The 13,150-nt window shown below is 33.8% G+C and overlaps 2 protein-coding genes across 2 annotated transcripts; one reads left to right on the top strand and one right to left on the bottom strand.

The window, feature by feature from the left end:
• Window positions 1–3,317: 3,317 nt before the first annotated feature.
• Window positions 3,318–5,126, bottom strand: LOC125211040 (rac-like GTP-binding protein RAC13). The gene is made up of 7 exons (XM_048110719.1): window positions 4,978–5,126; window positions 4,776–4,863; window positions 4,384–4,493; window positions 4,066–4,129; window positions 3,911–3,975; window positions 3,714–3,779; window positions 3,318–3,623 (listed from the first exon to the last, which is right to left on the bottom strand). The coding sequence occupies exons 1-7, from the start codon at window positions 5,074–5,076 to the stop codon at window positions 3,525–3,527; spliced, it is 591 nt and encodes a 196-aa protein (XP_047966676.1). The 5' UTR covers window positions 5,077–5,126; the 3' UTR covers window positions 3,318–3,524.
• Window positions 5,127–7,421: 2,295 nt separating this feature from the next.
• On the top strand, window positions 7,422–11,699 carry LOC125216353 (GDSL esterase/lipase At5g45960-like). Its single transcript, XM_048118043.1, has 5 exons — window positions 7,422–7,749; window positions 7,831–7,961; window positions 10,262–10,492; window positions 10,579–10,840; window positions 11,333–11,699. Exons 1-5 carry the CDS (start codon window positions 7,476–7,478, stop codon window positions 11,530–11,532), a joined length of 1,098 nt encoding a protein of 365 aa, XP_047974000.1. The 5' UTR covers window positions 7,422–7,475; the 3' UTR covers window positions 11,533–11,699.
• The last annotated feature ends 1,451 nt before the right edge of the window (window positions 11,700–13,150 follow it).

Here is a 13,150-nt window from a genome sequence, read left to right as displayed (position 1 = left end):
GGATGGATGAGTCTCACTCAACCAAGGTAATTTTTTTTCTAACTTTTTTTTTTTTTGTTAGATTCACTTTTAGTTACGGATGGACAAGTCTCATTCGACCATACCCATTAAATAACTTTTGTTTCTACTTTTTTCATGCTTGCGAAGAATTTACCCACATTTAGGTTGTTTAGACAAGTCTATCCTTAATGGTGAATACATCTTCGAAAAAAAGAAACAATTAAGATAGATTTGATTAATTCGAAATTAAATATGATGAATTCGTTTCTTTTGTTTAACTTTCAATGGTTCTTGGTATTGAAAGAATTAATGACGCCTTCTGACTCCTGAAAAAATGCATTATTTAAGGCAAATTTAGTTGTGAAAAGTTGGAAGGCCGTTGTACATTTGACTGGAAACATAGGATAAATATTATTGTCTCGAATAATTGAATCCTATATTAATCATCTTCAGGCGTATTCGTTATTGTGTTTATTGCTAATGAAAATGAAATACAACTCATTTAAAAATCTTTTCAAGTAAGATTCGAATCATCTTAGGTATGTACATGGGGCAATTTTTTGGCTAACAAACATAAATGAAATGCCACATTAACATGGATTTGAATATGAGATCTTTGGTCTCAGTCATTAACCATTTTACTGTTAGCTTGTACATTTGATATGGTTCATCTGAGACTAATTGATTTTATTTCACGATTGTATCTTATTTTGTTGGAATAAAGTGAACGATGATCTATATTTTTGACAACCTTTAGAAATAGAATCATTTAATGTCGCACTCTGTTAATTAAATTCAATAAATTCCCAACTTAAAAATAGAACTTATGTACTTTGTAATATCTCAAATGAAAGATAATCAACTTCCATATTTATGTCAGCTTTTCGTCTTCTGCAGCTTCTGTTTTTACCAATTTGTCTGATACAAATATGTTGGATATGGGTTTGGTCAAAGACTTTTGACAGTTGTTAAATTTATAACAAGAGTTATTTTTCACAAAGGCAATTTAATTCACGCTTTCCCTATTTTCATTTACGTACAATAATAAAATTTATGGAATGAGATTCATTTGTTCATATATTTGTGTCTCATTCTAGGTAAAAATTTGTTTCTACTTAATTTAAAATTTTGTATTTAAATTAAATTTTATGGAGTATTCCTTATTGCATCAAATTAATGTATACAATTACATTTCTATAATACTTTTGTTAATTAAATTTATTACTAGTGTTTGATAAATTCAAAAATAGAAAATTTAATAAGTATAATTTTTAAATTTTAAAAAAATTCATAATAAACATGATTGATGTAATTAATTAGGGGATGAGACGTGGGACACTGAATTCACTCGAGATCGTGCACTAACATTTACTAAGATAGAAATTTGGTAGAAATAGATCAAATAGCTATATTAATTCAGAGACATAGTCTCAGTCCACGCTGACCTCAACAATTTTGTTTTTCAAAGAATATTTAATCTATTTTATAACTTAAAGTGTCTATACTCTCTATATACTCTAGAGTCTAGATAAGGTCATCATAACAGCTAATTACTTCTCGTCGTACCTCTATTCATATTTTTCTTATGTTTCATGGTGTTTTTGCATCACACCAGTCCCTTTAATATCAAATTATTATTATTTTTAACTATCAATTAATTAAATAATAATATAAAAAAAAAATTTATTCTATAAAAAATCCTTAAAATTATAAAATGAAATGTGTTGATATTTATAGAGTTTAAAATTTTCAATACTATAAAAAAGAATAATTAAATTTTCTAAAATATACTACTAGATTAATTATACACAAAAAATTACATAATTTAAATTACTATTTTATTATTGTTGCAAAAGTTACTTTAATGAAATACTAGTAAATTAATATGAATCCTGTTAAGAAACTTTACTATGTGCTTATATAGTTACAAAGCCAAACTTTACATTACATAGTAATATGCATATAATATTATATACAAAGCCAAATAAAAGCTTGTTATGTGTAGAAAGTAGAAACAGACTGTTTGTAAAATATATACTCCCTCCGTTCGTCATTAGGAGTCTCGGTCACTTTCTCGCACTCATTTTGTAAATATGATAATAAATAGTTAAAGTAGAGAAATGGTCAAATAAGAGAGAGAATAATGTTAAGAAGAGTCTTTTTAACATTATTCTTTTTCTCACTTTACCATTTATTCACTTTAACTATTTATTATTATTTTTACAAAAAGAGTGCGCAATGGTGGACGGAGGGGGTACATAAATATTGTAAAATGCTATAGTTATACTATGAGTCTTGCGCGAAATGCGCCAACAGCCTTCACTAATGCAAACGTGCTCTTAATAAATGCTATAAATGAGTCTAATTTTAATAAAATAATTTTCTCACTTATATATTCTTTTATTTACCTTTTTTTTTCCCAAATTTCGCCATAAGTTAGTATTCCACATTTACACATTGCTCCTCTATGACTACTGAATAAAAGTTTCAGTAATTCAAATATACTGTCATACAATATGTCTAGTCGATTATAATTACATAAATATTTAATCTTCTTCGTGACCACTGAATTTTTACTCCTGTGCCACGGAGAGATTAAATTTGAATCTATGTACTATCACTTGCCGACTTTTCTATACCTTCTCATATTCTATGCAGAATATAATGCTTATAGATTTGACTTTAAAAAATCAACTCCATTAATCGATTTGTATGATTTGCATGCCATATAGCTAGAATAGAGTATGGTTTGAAATTTGTGTCATGATCCGCAAAACACGGTCACATCCTTTATTACACATTTACACCCAGTTAGTAATATACTAATTCTTGGGAATTGAGGTTTTCTTTTTTATATTAACCTCACTGCAGATGTGATCAGACATATATTCATATACTAAGTAGCCTCCCAATTTATTTATTGTAGGCACAAACTCATTTCCATTTAGAATTTTAGACTTCATATATGTATATATGTTTGGTACCTCTACCATGCAAATGGCGAGTTAACAATTAGGTAGAGTATGAAGGACAAACTATTAGGACCATTAGATTTCAAGATTTAATGTCAACGGATGTCAAACAATAGCAACAGAAAATATCAACACAACATTAATCGGTTGACAATGTTGGCGTTATATTGACATATCCAGTTAATGTTAGTTGTCATCTGTTGATATCAAATCTTGAAATCTGGCGGTCTAGATCATAATTTACAGCTTGTATAATATAGAGTTTGAATTTAGTTACATCCCTATAAAAGGATTGATAAAGTATCCATATCTTTTTAACGTTAGAAAATACAAGAATACAGAACATGTCATTCAAGTATTTGTTTATTTGAATAAACGGTAACATATAAATGTTTCAAACTTGGCTTATCTTTCACCATTTTTTCAAATCTCCACAGCTTTCTAGGTAATTAAGAGCCAAAATGTAGAAAACAAGAAACAAGAGAATGTGAAGAAAGGTTGAAAGATAATAGCAAATAATATTAAGTTTTTGAGAAATTAATCTTGAATATATCAAAGGAATATGCATCCTCTCCATTGGTAAAGCTTTTTCTTCATTTTTGGAGGTCGCAGAACAACTTTTATTGCAGTATCAAACACGGCTTTCACATTCTGAAATTTAAGTGCAAAAACATTTAAAATTTTATAATTAGCTAACCAACATAATAATAATAATTAGAATTAAGAAAATAATAATTTTACCTGTTGAGTTTTAGCACTACACTCAATATACGCCACAGCTCCAATAATCTTTCTCAGTTCTTCACCCTGCCCCACAGTAAAAAAAAAATAACCATGATATATTATTCACTATTACTACTACTAATATTACTATTTTTAAGCCAAAAATATTCTTTCAATATGAAAACATATAGGAGAAATATACATAAAAACCATACCTGCTCTCTTGTAATAGCTACTGCACCAGGATGATCAATAACATATTGTTTATCTTCTCTCAAATCTGCTTATGAAAATGAATAAAATTGTGAATAATTCTGTCTATTAATTGATCAAAATGATGAAGGACTAATCGTTTTTATTTGAATCTTACCCGATTTAGTTCCCACAAGAACTATTGGTATGTTCCGGGTGTAGTGCCTTAGCTCGGGAACCCACTGCCATATTCACAAAAGATCATCCCGTGACAATATATCTTGGCACATATCCACAATGCTAAGATTACATTGTATTTCGTTATGATTATCCATCTCACCTTCGCTCCAGTAACTAATTTAAATCTAGACAAACTGCATTTTGGCTCATCGCATAATTTATATTGTCTAACAAATCGAACTTCACCATTGTGTACGAGCGCACGAATGAATTAAATAAAATAGGAGATATATATGATATTGAAGGAAGTGGAAACCTTCTTGTATATATTCTCGTAGCTGGCTTTGCTGGTTATAGAAAACGCTAGCAGAAATACATCAGCTCCTCTGTAACTTAGAGGCCTCAACCGATTATAATCTTCTTGCCCTAAAAATGAAATTAATTTCATAAATTATTACACCCTTTAACTTAAATATGGGTGCATATATAATGAGAACCACATTATAATGAGAACTGAGAACCATATTAATTCGGTAATTAATTAATATCAGTTGTTATTCATGAATCAATGAACTGTTATTGATCCAGTAACTGAAATATTTCGTGAAACTGATATTAATGAATCAAAGAACTAATATGATTCTCAGTTCTCATGATGGTCTTAGGGGCATAGAACCCTAAGAATGTATTAAAAAGAATTTGAATTACCGGCTGTGTCCCAGAGGCCTAGGTTAACTGTGCTCCCATCAACGATCACGTTAGCACTAAAATTGTCGAAAACAGTTGGGACATAATCCTGCATAAGATCAAACATTTGATCCCAAATTACAAATTATGATCATATTTTACACACGTGTAAAAATTTCATGTAAAAAATATAATGAAATTCCAAAGTAATTTAATTCCGTACCGTAGGGAAGGTATTGCTGGTGTAGGAAATGAGCATGCACGTTTTTCCAACGGCGCCATCTCCCACGGTCACACACTTGATAAACCTAGCTGCACTCATCTTCTTTGTAAGAACTTGTTTCTTTCACTAATTTAATTTTGATACTGCAATATATAGGCGTATTGATTTGATGTAAGAAATTCAGGGGCCAAATCTATAATTGTTGAGAATTTTGGAATTATTTAGCAACCTTGAAAATGATAGGTGCATGACTTTTTGTTATCTTAAAATTGAAGGATATAAATGTTGTAGGAAATTAGGTGTAGTGGTGACGGTTTGTTGCTTAAGTGTTGGAGAAGGAATGAAAAATTATGACCAGTTGCTTGATTTATAGCTAATGTACTATGATTATTGGTTTGTTAATGATATAGGAAATTGGTGAAAGTTGGACTTTTAACTGTTTTGTTTTTTTGGCTTTGTCTGATTTCGGGAAATGATGATCTTGAAGTTTCATATCAAAATTAGGATAGTGTTCGTGCCACATTATAGTTTTATGGTATATATGGTGGTTGGAATTATATTGTAAAAATGGGCAATATTACACCAACTTGGCTACCAATTGTCACTATACATAGTGCTACTACTATTATTGGTATATGATTAATTAATTAGTCTTCATAGAAGTGGCTGTTAAAAAATTTTAATGTAAAATTAGTAAGAAATAGAGACTTTCGGGATGACACGAGTTTTAATGTAAAATTAATAAAAAAAAGGAGATGTAGAAAAAATAGTGATTAAAGTATTGTTGGTGGAGAAATGGACTCACTTTATAAGAGAGAAAAGACTTACCAAAAATAAAAAGAAACTATTTCTATCAGACATGCCAAAAATAGAAAAGACTATTTTTTATGGGCCGAAAAAAATAACAGAATATGGCAATCCCATTAAAAGATTTAACCATCATATAATAGAAAGGTCCCAAAACACAAATTCAACATCAAGTTCACCTCTCTTCTTACCAATCCCATCAACAACGACATTATGCTTAGTCACCTTAGCATACAAGTGACATATTACTAAACCCAATAATATACTTCCACGTCCCAAGTTACTTGAATCGTATTTCATTTTGGGTTGTCTCAAATTACTTGAGTCATTTATTTTTTTGCTAAAAACAAAACATTTAATTACATCTATTTTATTCTTTCTTTTACTTTACTCTCTCTTATTTCTCTTACTTTATTCTTTCATCTACTTTATTTAACTCACTAAACACAACTTTCTTAAATCTCGTGTCGAAAAGAAACGCCTCAAGTAACGTGGAACGGAGAGAGTGTACCGAAAGGAATTATATGCTTATCCATACTTGGAGTAATCATCATGAAGGGTCATCATCCTTATGTACTCCCTCCGTCCGCCATTAGGAGTCTCATTCATAAGCGGCACGGGTTTTAAGAAATGTTAAGAAAAATGAGTGGAAAAAAGTTAGTGGAATAGGGGTCCCACTTGTATATAATAGTTTTAAATGAAATGTGAGTGAAATGAGTTAGTGGAAGATGGGATCCTATTACCATTTATGGTAAAATTGAACTGGCACTCCTATTCGCGGACGGACTAAAATGAAAAAATGGGACTGTTATTCGCGGACAGAGGGAGTAATTAATTTAGGCTTATCATTGGAAGACCCAAGCACATACTTTCTCATATCAACGAAATCACAATCAATGGGATCGATCATCAAAGTTAATGGAAAATCTAGAAACAGTATTTATCTCATACCTTCACTCCCAATTTCAACAATTCATGCTTAACGTGACATGTTCGTTCAAAACAACTTCTTAATAGATATTGCCAATCAATACATAGAGTTTAGTGCAACAAGTTTCAAGCAAATGCTTGATCAAACATTTTATTGAAATGTAATCATTGGAAAAGGTTAGAACACTGAAACATTTGCCAAGGAGTCTCTCAACTTTCTCTTGATTCCACCGAATTAGAAGACACATTTCTTTGTCTAATCATATATATTAGCAATATGATCAATACATATGCCATTACATTACATAAGAAATCAAGAAGCTAAAAATTATTGATATAGAGAATTGTTTTGTTGTATAATAATTGTCCATTGTACAATTATTTTGTTTTTGCTCCAAATTTAAATTAACTAACTAACACATAGTAAATTAAAACTAACGAAAATTAGTAAATAAAATACTTAGGGAAGGATATCATCATTCTTATTACATAAACAAATATCAAATAGAAACTGAAAATATGCTAGATTAAAACTAGAAAAAAGGATTAGATAAAAAAATGGAAAGTGATGCGTCTAAAAATGGCGCTTAGTTTGGAGCGCCCTTGGTGCTCTAGAATGACGTTTAGGCGACAATTTAGTGTACCAACTTAAACACTTTAAATACTTCATATCAAACACACTAAATCACAAAAAAAAAACCCAAAATTCACAATAAATCTTCTCATTTTTTAATTGTAGAAAATAATATAATTCCACAACAATGTGGTCTCCTTGCAAAATGCACGGTCTTTTAATTCTCGCAGTTCTTTATTTTCCGGCGATGGTTATGGCCGCCGGTAATGGAAAACTGCACCGGCCGTTCAATAATACCTTTTCGGCGGTTTTCGTATTCGGTGATTCGACAGTTGATGCGGGCAACAACAACAAACTTATGACCATTTTGAAGAGCGATTTCCGGCCTTATGGAATAGATTTACCCAACAAAAAGCCGACGGGGAGATTTAGCAACGGCCGCCTCGTCACTGATTTTATAGGCAAGTTTTATTTTTGTAGTGTGCATGACATATGTGAATAAATCTTTTTAATTTTTTGCACTTGTTTGACAAAAATTTCAGCTGCGTATGCTGGGATCAAAGAGTATGTGCCGGCGTATTCGGATCCGCAACTGTCGATCGAGGAACTAATGACGGGTGTCTCGTTCGCCTCCGGCGGCTCTGGATTCGACGAGAAAACCCCTAAATCGTTCGTAAGTAGTGTACCTCCTCTATCGCGAAAAATAGTTTGATTTTGCCGTTTTAGTCAATTCTACAAATTAGAGCACTCCCAATGGCACTCCCTTATTTCTCCCTAACTCCTGCCACATCAGCGCCACATCAGCATCACATTTTATCCCCAGTTTTTAGCCAACTGCTACATTGGTTTCTCCCTTATTTCTCCCTTATTTCTCCCTAACTCAACATTTCATTTTTACATCATTATTTTTTATATTATTTAATTTTCCCTACAAATGTATTTAATAAATAGACTAATAATGAACAATTCATCGTTGTATTAATCATTGGAAAATATAATACAACGAGAAAAAAAAAACTACAAATAAAAAACGCAAATAAACAAAGATTTAAAAAAAAAAAAAAACTAAGACGGAGGGGCCGGAGGGGCGTCGGGATCGAGGCCCATCGTAATCTGCAGGCTTTGGATGCATTTCCAGAGGGCCGCCTTTTCTTCAGGGGTCCCGCCGCCGGTGAAGTACAGCGTGTACATCTGCGTCAGATTGGCGACATTGCTCGAATAAGTGGCTTTTTCTAAGTCGATGTGGGGTTCCGACTCGACTTCCGACGTTGTGCCCTTCCCCTTCCGCCTCCCCTTCGCCTTCTTCGCTCCCTCCGGGCGCTCGTGCGGACCATCCCCACTCAAGTCGATGTGGGTCGCGCTCCCCTCGCTCTCCGAAACGCTAAGTCGCGAGCGCACCGATTTCCCGTGCAGCGCGACGTGCATCCCCGTCCGGAATTTGGGGAGATCCTTCAGCTTATCGTAGATGTTCCAATACTTGAACCCCTTCGACAAGTACTTGCCACAATACCTCTGCATGGCCTCATCTCGGACCATATGCTCGTTCTGGCCACTGGGCATGTTCGCCAACAAGTTAGAATAAATACCGTTGAAGTGGCCGCAGTCCCTCATGAGGCGCTCCCAATGCCGACGGATCGCCTCGCCGCCATGGTCCTTCATTGAGGCGCTCTTGTGGCTCCCGTACTTCGCGGCAACCCGCTCCCGTAAATATGATCTCGGGCCCGGTAGTTGCCGCGCTCCCGCGTTCGTGACGTGTCCGCCCAGCCAGGTGGCTATCGCCGGACTCTTGCAGAGTGTAAGAGTCCTTACCCGCTTCGCCTCTCATCGGAACCCGTATCGGCCGCAGCCCGACGACGCCGGCGCCTTCCCCCCCCGCTCCTAGAAGGCGGCTCGGTGGGTGTTTCTTCCACCTCGAAGTCCTCCGCGCTCGCTGTCGCGGCCTCGAGATTCTTGGTCGCCTGGGGTTGATCCGGGGTGTCGAACCGGGGCCGATACACATCGTCGGCCGGAGAGGGCATTCTGCCGGCAGAGTTGAAGTACGGAGAAAGTCTCCGCGCCGGAGGAGTCTGCAACGGAGACGGACCCGCGTATGGAAGTTGGCCGGGAGGAGAACCCATCGCCAACAACGAGTGCATCCACTGCTCGTTTGCTTCATCCGTGTTGGGAATTTGTGAACTCGACTCTTTCCCCTTACCCTTACCCTTACCCGAGCGGGAATTTTTCTTCCAAAAGCTCATAATTTTTGGAAGATTGATGAAGATTGAAGATTGGGAGAAGAGATTGAAAATGGAGAGAATGAAGATTGTGGGTGATGAATGGAGGAAGTGGAGGAAATATTTATAGTGGTCGCCCACAGTGGCCGGCGATCGCTCGGCGATAATCCGGCGAAAAAACGCCGGTTGGCGAAATATCGGTAAGATTATCGCCGGATTATCGCCGATTTCACCACAACGGCCGGCGATAATCCGGCGATGTTCGGCGATTTTTCGCCGGATTTTCGCCACCCCCATTGGGAGTGCTCTTACTCCACTTTCTATTTTTGAGAATTTTTCACCGTCCATTATTACACTAAGTACTGATAAGGTGAATCTCACTTTTCACTAACACTACTTTAATTACTTTTCTAATTTTTTTTCTTGATTTATTAATTTTGTAAAACTCGTGTCATCTCCAAAGTCCACATTTTTATTGGTTGAGAGAGTACGATTTAATCACTATTACTTATTATTAAATGTCGTACGTAACTAATTTTATATCTTGTTCAATTGTGTTTTTCTCAAAAGCTCGGCCCATACAAATGATCTTGGCCCACCTCCTTCTCACCTTCACCCATATGTATAATATAATCCTAGACAAATCCTATTCTGTTTTATCCCATACTATTTCTATTTTTTTTATCTAACGAACCGAATACCACTTGTATCGACAACGCCATTAATTGTAGAGTTGAACGTGTGTTTATTAATTTTGCAGGGTGTGATCACTATGAAAAAACAAGTAGAAAATTTGAGAGAGTACACAACCAAGATTGCAAAGAAGATAGGAAAAAAGAAAACCAAAACATTGATTGAAAAATCAGTTTCTATAGTAAGCGCCGGATCTAATGACATATTTATTGGTTTGTATTCATCCATGTTTAGAACGGATGAAAGCGTCGATCTTTTCCTCAACAAAATGGTAGAAAGTGCAAAAGAATTTCTTCTGGTATGCATATAACAAAATTGTTTTGTACATCACTTTTCCTAATTATAGTCTAATCTTGGATTTTGTGTTGAATCTTTTGCATGAAGGATCTAAGGAAGACCGGGGTGAGGAATGTGGCGGTGGTGGGGCTGTCGGAAGTCGGATGCGCGCCAGCCGTCGTCACTATAAACCCCGGTGATGGTGGCATGCTCGCACGCAAGTGCAACGACTCTATGTCGGCCGATGCCGTGAAATTCAATGACAAGTTCGTAAAAGCAATCGACGAAATTAAATCGGACAAATTCAAAATCTTTTATGTCGATACATTCGCACCCATGGTTGAAATGGTCAAGAACCCTCGCAAGTATGGTGAGTATGACTAATTTAGCATGTTAAAGTTTTTACCTAATTAGCACAACTTTTACAAGTAACATATAAATTGATTACTTTTAATATCACAAAATCCCTACTGATAATTAATCCTAAATTAGCAAACTGATATTGACTTAGAAACTTATATTGACTTAGAAACTTCTGTGATGTCAATTGATATGGTTCTTAATTCTCATTTTAATGACTGAATAAGACCCTAGAGTAATACATACATATATATGCAAAAGATAGTATCTAATGGGGTGTTCAGTTTGCAAGATTGTATTCAGGATTAAATATGTAGTGTGTTTGGTCCATGAGATTTAATCCCACAACTCAATCATATATGAATAATTATGGGATAATTAGTCATAGCTAACGTTATATGACTAAAATAATCTCACAACATAATAAAAGATTATATCTTGGGGAGTACTATTATTTTATCTAGGAAACCGAACACTACCTAAATGTATTATAATTGTGCAGGATTCGAGAATATCGATAGGGGTTGTTGTGGAAGTGGATTATTGGAAATGACATTGTTGTGCAATCCGGCGAGTTATATTTGCCCTGACCGATCGAAATATGTATTCTTCGATTCCGTACACCCATCTGAAGCTGCCTACAAATATATCTTCAAAGCATTGCGTCCAAAAATTGATGAAGCTATCAAGTTTTTTAGTTAGTCTGTATTTCTTTCCCACCACGAGTTTTCAGGCTGTTTAATGCCGAAATAATGTTGTTACCATTTTTACCTTCCTGCGGAATAAAATATTTGTTGAGCTTTTTATTGGTTAAAATTATTATCATTTGTATTAGCGGTGCAATGCATGACTCATTTTAGTTTCTTTCATACGGATTTTACATTGTCAATAAATCAACTGAAATAAAAAAAAAATTATTACATGAACTTTTAAACTTTGAAAATGTAAATAAATCAATTTGAATAAAAATATATGTTGATTAAAATGTTTTTTTTCTCTACTCTAAAGAGGGCAATCGCACTTTAACAACATATACAGATCAATATTAAAACACCATCAAAATGAAATAATTAATGCCAAAATTATAGTGTTCAAATGCTAAAATAATGACAATAGAAATAAAATGATGAACCACACGACAAATAAATAAAATTTAGATATACTATTTTTATTATTTTTAATTTTTAAGAAAAATATAATGTGCAAAAGGTATGTAGATAACAAGTAGTAATACACCTTGCTTTTTCAAAAAATTATTAATATATATATTGATATATTTTTATAGCAATTATTATTATTATTATTATTATTATTATTATTAAATATCATGAATATATATCTAAAATTATATAATTATATATAAGTAATAATTCTTTAAAAATAGTGATTGTAATTTTAAATTTTAGATTTCAATTCATAAAATACTACTATATAAACACTAGTTTTATACTCCATTCGTCCCAATAAATATGAAACAATTGATTTTTGGCACAGTAAACTTAGCAACCATCCGATAGATGATAGTTTACATTGTTTTAATATGAATCTGACACCCAGTGGTACTTCATTTCAAAAGAATGTAATAAGAAAGCAATTTACTACCATGTTTATTTCTTCCTTTGAAGTTCTACACAAGTTTGTTCATGGAACTCATTGTGTTCTTCCCCTTGGCCACCCCAAAACATGGATAGTCGGTATCTCGAGATCCTGCTTATTGTACTCTGCAACAAATTAGTTGAGTGAGTTAAAGAGAATGGGGAGGCAGATTTGAGTGTCTGCATATGAGATGAGAATGATAACATTAGACGCTTCATTTCATCTGCTAGCATTAGGGAGTCGAGCATGGATGGCCTTCTGCACGTCATTAGGGTTTAGGCACGTCATTACTGTTTAAGTAGAAAAAATTCACATTAGCATGGTTTAGGGTTTAGGCACGTCATTACTGTTTAAGTAGAAAAGGTTCACATTAGCATGTAGGAGAGAAAAGTTCACCTCGTACACTTTCAAACTCTGTAAAACGATACTAACCCATTTGGAGTTAAATTCGTGATGTACCTTTTCCAGTAAAATATAATAACTTATTTAGTTTCGAGAAATAAAATAAAAGCTGATGATATGGACCTAGAATGCGTGTAGTGTTGAATCAGGAGATTTAATTCTTCGAATCAATTAATCAAGAGATTAATTTATTAGATTAATTTATTAAATAAATCCAAGGCTTTATTTGGATCAAATTATGCAAACCCTCTTACTTAAATTAATCCAAAAATTTAATTACAATCAATTTAAGTTATAATTAGGATTTAATTATTTTTATCCA

Source organism: Salvia hispanica, chromosome 3 (genome assembly GCF_023119035.1).
Source record: "Salvia hispanica cultivar TCC Black 2014 chromosome 3, UniMelb_Shisp_WGS_1.0, whole genome shotgun sequence".
Lineage (NCBI taxonomy): Eukaryota > Viridiplantae > Streptophyta > Magnoliopsida > Lamiales > Lamiaceae > Salvia > Salvia hispanica.
The sequence above is the reverse complement of the archived record's forward strand: the minus strand, read 5'-3'. Positions and strand labels throughout refer to the sequence as shown.